This window comes from Pempheris klunzingeri, chromosome 22, assembly GCF_042242105.1.
Source record: "Pempheris klunzingeri isolate RE-2024b chromosome 22, fPemKlu1.hap1, whole genome shotgun sequence".
In the NCBI taxonomy this organism is placed as follows: Eukaryota; Metazoa; Chordata; class Actinopteri; order Acropomatiformes; family Pempheridae; genus Pempheris; species Pempheris klunzingeri.
Genome location: NC_092033.1, coordinates 15916874 through 15929820, shown reverse-complemented (window position 1 = coordinate 15929820; position 12947 = coordinate 15916874). Strand labels below are relative to the sequence as shown.

At 41.3% G+C, this 12947-nt stretch overlaps 1 protein-coding gene across 5 annotated transcripts in view; it reads left to right on the top strand.

Moving 5' to 3' along the window:
* Window positions 1-12060, top strand: part of LOC139221955 (NXPE family member 3-like) — a 265241-nt gene extending 253181 nt beyond the window's left edge. The window contains exons 1-7 of one of the 5 annotated variants that reach the window (XM_070853904.1): window positions 1736-1783; window positions 5312-5491; window positions 6935-7387; window positions 10087-10382; window positions 10870-10940; window positions 11091-11294; window positions 11378-12060. In XM_070853904.1, the coding sequence (XP_070710005.1) occupies window positions 5369-5491; window positions 6935-7387; window positions 10087-10382; window positions 10870-10940; window positions 11091-11294; window positions 11378-11934 (1704 nt within the window). In that variant the 5' untranslated portion in view covers window positions 1736-1783; window positions 5312-5368 and the 3' untranslated portion in view covers window positions 11935-12060. Of the gene's footprint in view, window positions 1-1735; window positions 1784-5311; window positions 5492-6934; window positions 7388-10086; window positions 10383-10869; window positions 10941-11066; window positions 11295-11377 lie in introns of those variants that run through there. The other 4 variants (XM_070853900.1, XM_070853901.1, XM_070853903.1 and 1 more) reach the window with 4 other exon arrangements.
* The last annotated feature ends 887 nt before the right edge of the window (window positions 12061-12947 follow it).

Here is a 12947-nt window from a genome sequence, read left to right as displayed (position 1 = left end):
CAACATGTTTGGAACAACTGACCTGCTGAGGTCCTTCAAAAACTGTGTGCAAATGTACCTAGAAGAATGGTCACACCAAATATTGATTTGATTTAGATTTTCCTACTGTTCGCTTACGTTGCCCCCTCTGAACTCTAGCATTAAGCATACTATGCCTTCTTTAACCCTCTGGGGTCACATCAGTCACCCACAATTGCAAAATCACTCACTTCATACTTTTGATAATATCTCTGCAACAAATGTGTTTGACGTACTTTAAAAACTGATGTGTACAGCACAGTTCAGATAATCCATCCTGGGGCTCCTTAATCTCTCAAGGAAGTATTGTTATTTTTGAATACTTTCGAAAAAAACAAAACAAAAGCGATAATCCAGTGTTTTGTGTACTTATTTATCAAGCGCCAACTACGCGATCCACCATTTACTGTTTCAATGAGTGAAATGACTGGTAGCCATGTTGACTCTCATCTTCAATTACAAGCCGCGTTGTTAGGTGGTGGTCAGTGCATGAAACAATGCAATATGCCAAAAGCCCTCTGTGCTTTGTCCCAGTTTTCCATTTCTCATCAGGTTCCCCTGGTCGCCCAACACCTGACGCGAACCTTGGTGACCCGGGTGTCGTCCAAGTCCAGTATGACTCTTGCATTTGCGTTTTCAATCATCCTGAAGTAGGCTAATAGCACTAAAGACCTCGCTCAGGGTCCACACTGACTAGGACTCAAACCGCTGACGTCCAGACTCAAAGTCAGCAGTGTTACCTTCAGAGTGCCAAAGAGAGGGAGGATGAGAACTGGGGGGTCGAACTACCAGAAGGAAGCATTTCAGATGTTCAGGACAGCTACAAATAACTTGGGATCCTGGACGCCAATGAGAACCATGAGAGGGTCGCAAGGAAGTCAGACACAGCCAAGTGCCTCCACGGAGTAAGGCAGGTCCTGGAAAGTCAGCTGAATGGAAAGAACAAGAACAGCCACCAACGTGTCATACCGGTCATCAGTTACTCCACTAGTATAATAAGCTGGCCAAAGGAAAAGATGGAGGTCACGGATATCAAGAGATGGAAGCTCCTCACGATGCATGCAGGGTTTCATCCCAAGTTCAGCACCCTGAGACTGTACACTAAGTGGAGCGAGGGAGGCCGAGGACTGATGAGCGTCAGAGCCACTGTCCAGGACGAAACAGCCAAGATCCAGAAATACATCAGGAAGATCAGCTGCTAAGTGAATACCTCAGGCAGCAGAATCCTGATAATGCAGAGGGGGAGGATGATACTTTTTCCATTAGTACTTTATGTTTTGGTAGCACATCACAACAGTAAAATACATTATACCATAATTACATGATATGTACTGCAGGATGTCATTGTTGTCAGTGGTTCAGCTCTGTTTACCAGTATTGCACCCCTGGGTATTGAGTATTCACAATATTTGCAGTTGAATTTACTTCTCCTTTCCTCTAAAATTTCTGCTTGTCACTACCTTGTTCCCCATAGTCTGGTTTTCTTCCGGCCCACCTGCATTGAAGCCACTCCCTCCCACCACAATTCCACTTCCCCAGGTCCCCTCACTGCGAATTCTTCTACCTGCCCACCAGATGTCCTCAGACATTCTCACCTTCCCTCATCTGTCCTGCAGTTGCCACTCTCCCTCCAGACTCAGTTGCCTTAACCTGAACTCCACCCACTTGATCACCACTTTCCTTCAGTGATGTTGTTTGTTTCGATGGCTTGGATTCGTGTCCTTCCCCAGTTGCGTCGGACGCTCATTTGCCTGACAAGGAACTGGTAAGTATAACTGATTCATACAATAACATTACCTTGCAAATTGTATAGCTTAGCTTTGTCTCTCGGTCGAGGCCTATTGTAAACTGTATGTGTGAGTGTGTAGATAGCGGTGCCAGGTTAGAGGAGAGGATGGTTAGTCTGTAGACTCTATGTCTGTGTGAGCAAACTAACATCAACTATACTTTATGACTGCACAGTAAACTACACCATATCACAACAACCAAACTCAATGATCATTAAAGCAAATCAATACATTAACAAGTTTAAACCATTGCTTAGCCATGTATATAGTTATGCTATGCTATATATGAGGCCTACTTTTGAGGTTCTTGTATTTTACTCTTTCATTTTATGCTTCTTTATACTTCTGTTCCATCACATTTTGGGAAAGAATTGTACTTTGTACTCAACTAGCTACTGCATGTTTTGGCCATTAAGATTTAAAAACAGTCAAAGACTTATGATCAGTTTATAAAATGCTGTAAAAAAACCTTCATGCATTAAAAACTTTTACTCAAGTAAAATACAAAAGCGTTAACAGAATATAGTTCAAGTACCCAAATGTTTGGCATGACACAGACATAAAAACAAATTAAATACAGCAATATATTACACTGAAAAGGTCCAATATAGATGATAGATAGATGATTATAGAATTAAATAATTTCTCTTCTTTTTCTAGTGAATGGTGGTCCAAGGAAAATCAGGTGCTCCAGAAACATAACACCTGTATACCGTACAGTGGGGCAAAAAAGTATTTAGTCAGCCACCAATTGTGCAAGTTCTCCCACTTAAAAAGATGAGAGAGGCCTGTTATTTTCATCATAGGTACACTTCAACTGTGAGAGACAGAATGGGGGGAAAGAATCCAGGAAATCACATTGTAGGATTTTTAATGAATTAATTGGTAAATTCCTTGGTAAAATAAGTATTTGGTCACCTACAAACAAGCAAGATTTCTGGCTCTCATAGACTTGTAACTTCTTCTTTAAGAGGCTCCTCTGTCCTCCACTCGTTACCTGTATTAATGGCACCTGTTTGAACTCGTTATCAGTATAAAAGATACCTGTCCACAACCTCAAACAGTCACACTCCAAACTCCACTATGGCCAAGACCAAAGAGCTGTCAAAGGACACCAGAAACAAAATTGTAGACCTGCACCAGGCTGGGAAGACTGAATCTGCAATAGGTAAGCAGTTTGGTGTGAAGAAATCAATGGTGGGAGCAATTATTAGAAAATGGAAGACAAGACCACTGATAATCTTCCTCGATCTGGGGCTCCACGCAAGATCTCACCCCGTGGGGTCAAAATGATCACAAGAACGGTGAGCAAAAGTCCCAGAACCACACGGGGGGACCTAGTGAATGACCTGCAGAGAGCTGGGACCAAAGTAACAAAGGCTACCATCAGTAACGCACTACGCCGCCAGGGACTCAAATCCTGCAGTGCCAGACGTGTCCCCCTGCCAGTACATGTCCAGGCCTGTCTGAAGTTTGCTAGAGAGCATTTGGATGATCCAGAAGAGGATTGGGAGAATGCAATCCCAGCAGATATTTGGCAAGTGGTGGGTTACACCCTTCAGTGGTTGTCGGTGATTCGCAGGTCATGCTCACACAGGCAATTCAGTCACCAATTATCCTAACTTGCATGTCTTTGAACTGTTGACAGTTGAACAGTACACAGAAAGTATAGCGTGAGAGTCTGAACAAACATTTGCTCTTTGCACTGATGGCAGATGCTGAGAATGTGTTCCCATACCAATAAAGTTGTCAGGCTGTTTGTGTAATGTTGACACTGGTTGCATAACATCCTGTAACTGGAACCTGTAACAAGAAATATGAAATTTTCTGCAGAAATACAGCAAACACTGCTAATTATTCCCTTGCAGTTCAGGGTTTACATTGAAATAAAACTTTTGCCACAGCAATGTGCCAGGAACAATTACAAACAGATGAAGTTCAGTTTAGGTCGGCTTTAGTTTGCAAATATATATTCTATACGTATACTGATGATTAAGAGCATGGATGTCAGCATCCTGCCATGGCCTGAGTGTTGGCTCTAGGCTTCCTGACTTTGAGAAGGGCAGCAGAATACCAGATGTGTCCGCAGACAGAATTAAATTTTGCAGTCACCTGGTCTGTGTCAGGCTGAAGGGGTTGGGCCTGAAGGAGAGAGTATATAGGCCTGAAGGAGAGAGAATACATCTATGCAGTAGATGTATTTATAGAGCAGGAGCAACAAACAGGTAACTCAGCTGAACTGAGGGACAGAGTGGAGTCTGATGCACGTCCAACCTACAGCCTCGGCTGTGAGTTGGACTGGAAACATTCTAAGTACAGCGAGAGTCCATGGAGTCCATAGCTCCAGGAAATTCAACAGCAATACCATTGAATTGTATTTCAACATGAAAGGAAGGAGTTAAAATCATTATGAATACAACAAGTCTTATCTCAGAGAGACCTCACGTTTAAAGACCTCATAGTATGCAAACTGAGCTTTTCAACCATGCAGATAGAGGCTGAAAACAGCTGCAGCAGCAGCCATGTCTGGCATGAGAAAAAGAGCGGAAGGACATTAAATCATGTAAACCTATTCCAGTAGGAGCATGAAAATATTATATTATAATTTATTATAATACTATTATCATCATCATTATATAATTTCAGCTCAGTTTAGATACAGTACACAGCCTATTAGAAATGATAGATTCTGAACAAATATTTGCTTTTCGCACTGTTGGCAGATCCTGAACATGGGCATTTGATTGCCTGTCTAATGCTGACATTGGTCACACAACAACCTGTAACTGGAACCTGTAACTGGTTCTGGATGTTGTTCTGCATCTGGCGGAGTGCAATAAGAGATGAAATTGGAAAAACTCTGTCAAAGCTGCAGGAGCAAATTATTTTGCCACCATCATATCCAGAAATTTCCGTAGTCCCAAAGTTTTATTCCACAAACAGATAACAGGCTGCTGCCACCTGGCCTGTGCTGTCCACAACTATTTGTTAGGACTTTTACATTTTTTCCCTACAAAACAAATTGATCATATATGTGCTTATACTAATTTTTTTACCGTCAGCCTAAAATCCCTCTCTGGTGTCTACCTGCTCTGCCATCATTTATTCATTATACAGTACAGGCCAAAAGTTTGGACACACCTTCTCATTCAATGCAAACCTGTGAAGTGAAAACCATTTCAGGTGACTACCTCTTGAAGCTCATCAAGAGAATGCCAAGAGTGTGCAAAGCAGTAATCAGAGCAAAGGGTGGCTACTTTGAAGAAACTAGAATATAAGACATGTTATTTCACACTTTTTTGTTAAGTACATAATTCCACATGTGTTCATTCATAGTTTTGAGGCCTTCAGTGAGCATCTACAATGTGAATAGTCATGAAAATAAAGAAAATGATTGAAAACCAGAAGTGTCACAACAGAGAGAATTTCCCAGTCGAGCTTTTTTCTTTTCTTCTTAGCATACAAGGTGTCAGTTAACCCATTTTTTCTATCATTCTTTCATCCAGCAGCAGATGAACTGGTCACAGGACTGCAGATGCAGATAACAAGACTGGCCATTGATAATGAAGGACAAAGCTTGGATCAGAGGGGAGGTCAGCATATGCCTTCCAAAGTACAGCGCCATCTACTTCATTCTAGCGCTGTCTGTCTTAATCCTTGTGCTACACAACATGGAGGTCCTGGAGGTGAGAACTTTAGTAGGATCTTTTTAATGACGGACAACATTTGAAATGTTTAATATTAGTCAGATTTCAAGACCTAGTTTTTTATAGCCACAATGTGGCTCAGGATCAGAGTCCTGCATAGCTCGAATTTCCAAGACCCCTCCCACCCCGCCATCGGCACGTATGACCAATTAGTTCCACAACCAGACGCTGACCATCGACTTGATCCACTATTGAGTCCAAGGCGATTAGGCAGCATGTTTAAAGTGATGATTTAGGGCAATTTCATACATGTTAAACTACAATAATAAATTCAAAACCAAAGGCAATTCAGAAAATACAATTGAATGTTTTTTGCTTATTCTCATAACATTGAACAACGCATTGCCATAGTTAATGTGTCACAGACGTGGCCATGTATTTTCCGTTTCCCTGGTGTTTCTTGTCATCCCCTTGGGGTGTACCACGAAGCCAGTTTAGTGGTTTAGTGAGGTATATTGAGCCTAAAGCCAGGGTTTTCAGTGTCACAAGGTCGGCTGTCTTTAAACCTGGCTAGATCGACATGGTAAAGTTAAACTGCTGTGGACCAGGTAATGTTCCGAGTTTTGGCTTACATTGGCTGCTAAAAACTCTCTTTTCCCCAATGATACTCTCTGTGAGTATGTAGATTCTCAGCTAAGGAGAAATCTTATACTATTTATGCAAATCATGAACATTGAACATGAAATCATGTAAACCTATTCTAGTAGGATCATGAAAATATTATAATTCATTATATTATAATATAATACTATTAGCATCATTATTATAGAATTTCGCACTGTTGGCAGATCCTGAACATTGACATTTGACTGTTTGTCTAATGCTGACATTGGTTAGACAACAACCTGTAACTGGAACCTGTAAGTCATTCCTCTTAGGCAACGCTCCTTTATTCAGTCTGTTTTGAAAAAACATTCAACAACAAGAGTTAAATGGCACGTCAAATGCCCCTTTTATGTGAAAATGTCCAGAGTTTGAAGCCAAGTATCCAAGTAAGCCAATAAGGTCAAACAACCACCTTTGTGATATCCATTATACATTAGGAGCCAGCTCAATACAAAGAAAGCCTGGATCTGTTGAGCAACCCTCCTGTCTGCTCTCTGTGTTCATGTACTAACCCTGTTCTCGCTCTCTCTGATGATTTGTACATTTAGTGTGGCTCAATCCAGTCTGTATGCATCAAAATCCAATTCACTTTTTAGCCATGGAAATCTTCTGTCAAACAGCCTCTATTGTGCCTCTGGGCCAATGATAAAAAGATCCCAAAACATGAAATCTTCAAATTTGAATTAAACATTCAGGTCTTTGCCTTGTGCAAAGCAGATTACATATCTTGAAACTCACATTTTTCCCATTGGTCAATGTACATTTGTTTGATGTTTCTTTATCACTGTCTCTTTCTCTACTCCCTGCCAGTTTCAGCACGAAGTAAACTCCTCCACAAACTCCACCATCATTGCCCCAAGAGCTTCCACTGTTCCTAAAACTCATCACAGCTTATGGACCTTTCAGTCACTGTCCCCTGAGGACGCTCAGGAGGAACGCCTCCTACTAGAGTCCATTACTTGGCCTGAAACTCCAGTTTTGCCAACTCCTCTTTCTCTGGAGAAGACCACTGATCCTGCCCACAGCAACTTCATCATTCTACCACCACAGAGAGGAGGAGGACAGTGGCATGTAGGGGATCAGCTGGAGGTTATGATCAACATGTATGACTTCAAGGGACATCCCAAGAAATCTGGGGGAGACTTCTTAATTGCCCGGCTGCACAACCTGACGCTTGGTGCAGGTGTGGCTGGTCATGTGGTGGATCATCTCAATGGCAGCTACTCTGCTGTATTCACTTTACTGTGGGAAGGAAGCGCACAGGTTCAGGTGATGCTAAACACCATCATGTTAAATTTGATTATACTGGTATACCCTTAGACCTCTATTGCATGAATAATTATTTAAACATGATAAAAAAAAATCTTTCACGTGTTCTTATAACATAAAATTGTTCAAATAATGGAAATATTTGAAGAAAATTTAAAAGAAATGTCAGGAATGTAGTTGTTGAATTATTGGCATATGGCAACAATGCACAATCGTTTTTCTCTAAGAAAATATTTTTATTGAAAAGAAGACAAATCGAAGTCATATTTGGTGAAATGTATATCTTAATACTTACATAGTGAAATTACTGTAATATAATATGATTAATGGCTTGTACAGTCAAAAACAGTCCAAAAATGCTGCCTACCATTTCCATTGCGCCCCCATCTAGACTGTGCTGTATTATCACAGTGCATTTTCCACCTGCAAAGCGTCTACAATATATTATCTTCTATGAATAAACAGACTATTCACTAAATTCACTACAATTTACCAAAAGTGTACTCAGAGGTGGACCAACATATAGTTTGGGTGGGATATTGCAGTGCCCTCTGTTAAAACTATGATTTGATGACAGTGATGTGATTTATAATCAAGATTTCACACTACACTTAGAAAATGTAAGTAAATACAAAATATGAATAGAAATAATGTTTTTTCCCTTTTAAATATAGTAAAAAATTGTAAAGCTGGTGTCGGAGTAGCCTCATGCTACATGAGGCTGCCTGGAATGTAGCCAGGCTGCCCAGAGGACACACACCTTTATATACATATACATATATATATATATATATATATGTATATATATATATACACACACACACATATATACAGTTGCAAGAAAAAGTATGTGAACCCTTTGGGATTACTTGGATTTCTGCATAAATTGGTCATAAAATATGTTCTGATCTTCATCTAAGTCACATCACTAGACAAACACCGTCTGCTTAAACTAATACCGCACAAAAAATTATACGTTTTCATGTTTTTATTCAACACAACATGTAAACATTAACAGTGCAGGGTGGAAAAAGTATGTGAACTCCTAGGCTAATGGCTTCTCCAAGAGCTAATTGGAGCCAGGAGTCAGCCAACCTGGAGTCCAATCAATGTGATGAGATTGGATGTGTTGGTTAAAGCTGCCCTGCCCTATAAAAAACACACACCAGTTTTGAGTTTGCTGTTCTCAAGAGGCATTGCCTGATGTGAACCGTGCCTCGCACAAAAGAGCTCTCAGAAGATCTACGATCAAGAATTGTTGACTTGCATGAAGCTGGAAAGGGTTAAAAAAGTATCTCTAAAAGCCTTGATGTCCATGTGTCCACGGTAAGACAGACTGTCTACAAATGGAGAAAGTTCAGCACTGTTGCTACTCTCCCTAGGTGTGGTCGTCCTGTAAAGATGACTGTGAGAGCACAGCGCAGAATGCTCAATGAGGTGAAGAAGAATCCTAGAGTGTCAGTTAAAGACTTACAGAAATCTCTGGCACATGCTAACATTATTGTTGACAAATCTACAATAAGTAAAACATTAAACAAGAATGGAGTTCATGGGAGGACACCACGGAGGAAGCCATTGCTGTCCAAAAAAAACATTGCTGCACGTTTGAAATTTGTTCCACAGCACTACTGGCAAAATATTCTGTGGACAGATGAAACCAAAATTGAGTTGTTTGGAAGGAACACACAACGCTATGTGTGGAGAAAAAAATGCACAGCACACCAACATCAAAACCTCATCCCAACTGTGAAATATGGTGGAGGGGGCATCATGGTTTGGGGCTGCTTTGCTGCCTCAGGGCCTGGACGGATTGCTGTCATTGACGGAAAAATGAATTCCCAAGTTTATCAAGACATTTTGCAGGAAAACTTAAGACCATCTGTCTGCCAACTGAAGCTCAACAGAGGATGGGTAATGCAACAGGACAACGACCCAAAGCATAGAAGTAAATCAACAACAGAATGGCTTCAACAGAAGAAAATACGCCTTCTGGAGTGGCCCAGTCTGGAGAGTCCTGACCTCAACCCGATTGAGATGCTGTGGCATGACCTCAAGAGAGCGATTCACACCAGACATCCCAAGAATATTGCTGAACTGAAACAGTTTTGTACAGAGGAATGGTCCAAAATTCCTCCTGACCGTTGTGCAGGTCTGATCTGCAACTACAGGAAACGTTTGGTTGAGGTTATTGCTGCCAAAGGAGGGTCAACCAATTATTAAATCCAAAGGTTCACATACTTTTTCCACCCTGCACTGTGAATGTTTACATGTTGTGTTCAATAAAAACATGAAAACTTATAATTTTTTGTGCAGTATTAATTTAAGCAGACTGTGTTTGTCTAGTGATGTGACTTAGATGAAGATCAGAACATATTTTATGACCAATTTATGCAGAAATCCAAGTAATCCCAAAGGGTTCACATACTTTTTCTTGCAACTGTATATATACACACATATATACATATATATACACACACACATATATATATCTATATATAGAGATATATATGTATCTATATATATATGTGTCTATATAGATATATATATGCAAAAGCTTTTTATCTTTACTGATATTGTCAAAAGACTTTTTCTTTAGATAGAGGAGATTGGAGCCAGCCGCGAGCATGTCCTCGGATGAGGATTCTTATAACATTTATGACTGAACATGATGGACTCTCTGAAACTCTGTGTCCTATCAGGTGGTGCTGGTTCACTCAAGTGAGGCTGTCACGGTGCTGCGCAGGCTAAATAGGGAACAACCTGACAGGATTTACTCTAAAAGCATCTTCCGCTCAGGCTCAGTCTCTGAAACTACCATCTGTAACGTCTACCTACGTCCAACCCAGCAGCCGCTCTGCAACTACACTGACCTCCATACAGGCGAGCCTTGGTTCTGCTACAAGCCGAGGAAGCTCAGCTGTGATGCCAGAATCATCCACTATGTGGGAGCATTTAAAGAAAACCTTAAGGCCAAGGAGGAGAAGCTCTTTCAAAGGTGAGGGAGCAGGAAGATAGGACTGATATTCTGTGTGACTTCTAATTAATACATTGTGTGTTACCTATGTATTTCCTCTGCCTTATGAAAAACCTAAGTCCAGTAGTCTGTCTCCTTTCAGCTCTACTTTGGTCTCTGTAAACTCCTCATAAATGTGGCTCAGCTGCTAAATACTCCACAATGTTCATGAGCTAGCTGCTAACTTTGTTTGCTACTTAGTGGTATGTTAATAAGAGCTTTGCTTAATCAAACAGCTGCAATGCCATGTGATAATTAACATTAGGTTCATCACTGTGAGCGACACAGTCATTAGTCCGAAATGATTGTTTTTTTTTAGAGGCTATGTCTTGTGTAATGAACTTTCAAGCAGTTGTATCCAATTTTAATGGCCTAGTTTCAACTTCATGAATTTTCATTCTATCTGGTATTTGTGTTGTTAATGTTTTAGTGTGTGTAAGAGGTGTTTCATTATGTGTGATTTCATCAGTGGCGTCAACATGAAAGTCTCCATTCGGGCTTCTGGACCAGCCAATGTCACTGTGCTGCCAAAAAAAGAAGGTATTCTTTATTTATTTGTTTGTCTTTCTGTTTCTTTGTGCATTTGGTGACACATGTACACATGACCTTTGTATTTGTCTTTTCATGAGAATTGCTGGAAATAAGCAAAATATAAAATAATCCCAGCCTTACCCTTTAACTTCCTCTCAGGTCAACCAGAGGTTGAGAACAGCAATATGACATCTGGACTCTCTGGTTATTACTACCAGGGTCTGTGGCGAGGACTGGGTGGCACCACAGTTCGCCAATTCAACCCCCCTGCCATCAGTCAGTGTCTGAAAGGCAAGGTGGTCCACCTGTATGGAGACTCCACCACCAGGCAGTTTTTTGAATACCTCACTGCAGTACTACCAGGTAGCTGATCCACAGAGATTTCTGTCAACAGTTTGATTTTGTTCACACTGCAGTCTAATCTGTTCCCTCTGTAATGCTTTCAGGTCTTAAGGCGTTTGACCTGCACAGCTCGAGGAAAGCTGGACCTTTCATGGCCTTGGACAATGCAAACAACATCTTGGTGACGTTCCGCTTCCATGGACTTCCCATTGTCAGTGTTGAGAAAGTCTTCACCAGTGAGTTGCGTTACATTGCCAATGAACTAGATGGTTTAAAAGGAGGCACGGACACTGTTGTAGTTTTTGGCGTCTGGGCTCACTTCGCCTGTTTCCCCATGGAGGTCTACATCCACAGACTGCAGAGCATCCGTAGGGCAGTGGTCCGGCTGCTGGACAGGGCTCCAGGCACGCTGGTCATCATCCGGACTGGGAACCTTAGAGCTATGTCGCGTACTGCAGCACAAATGTACAGTGACTGGTACTCACTGCAGCGTGTCAAGGTGCTCAGAGCCATGTTCAAAGGTCTGAATGTTCACCTGGTGGACGCCTGGGAGATGACCTTAGCCCACCACCTGCCGCACAACATCCACCCACTACCTCCCATCGTCAAGAATATGGTTAATGTTATCTTGTCATACATATGCCCCCAACAGGGCCCATAGAAGTGTGTTTGGTTGGGCAAGACGAGTGGGGAGTGGGGATTCAGATGAAGATTAAAATTGGACTAACTGAACTAAGTAAGAGAAGTTTATTTAGTATAGCACTTTTCGCAGAAGAAGTCACAAAGTGCTTCACGGGAGTAAAAGAAAAATAAAATCAAAGTATATATGATAAATTCATAACAACAGAAAAAGAAATAACAATTAGCCATAAGAAGGAACAGATCTAAAACACACCAATCTTAATTTATAAATGTTAGACAGCAGGATGCGAGTGTTTGAGGATCAACAGAAACTGCCAATTGAATGTCTGCAGGAAGGGTGGTCCACAATGTCGGAGCCACCGCTTCAAAGGCATGACCACCTTTTGCTTTTAGTCAAGTGCAAGGGACTGATGGTAAACCTAATCCTGACCTAATCCTGAACTTGATGGGAAGCCAGTGCAGAGAGAATAGGATGGATGTGATGTGAGTTGATCTGCTGGACCTGGTTAGCAGTCTTGCAGGAGTGTTCTGGACCAATTGTAGACAGTCCAGAGATAATTTGCTGAGGCAGGTGAAAAGGGAGTTAGTCCACCACGTCCACCACGATGATATAAAAGCGTGAATAATCATCTGAAGCATCTCAAGTTTGTGAGACAATGGGCGTAAGTTCAGCAATTTTTCATGTTCTGGTCAATGATCCGATGTGTTGATCAAAAAACAGTGATCGAATATAACGAATGAAGGAATTAATGTATTTATTGTCATTGTAAGGTACAAAGAAATTGAAAGGTGCAATCCTCCTTAGGTGCCATAAAAACACCACCAAGATTTCTAAGGTTGGACTGAACAGTTCAATAGAGGGGGCCAATGCACTGGGCAACCTCGGAGGCTCCGCTGTCTTAGGCGAAGATAAGGACCTCAGTTATTACAAAGATAAGAGATACCCTTAAAACTGGAGATAATATCTTCTAAGGTAAACATACACAAGGCAAATAATATAGGGCTCAGGACAGAATCTTGAGGCACACCACA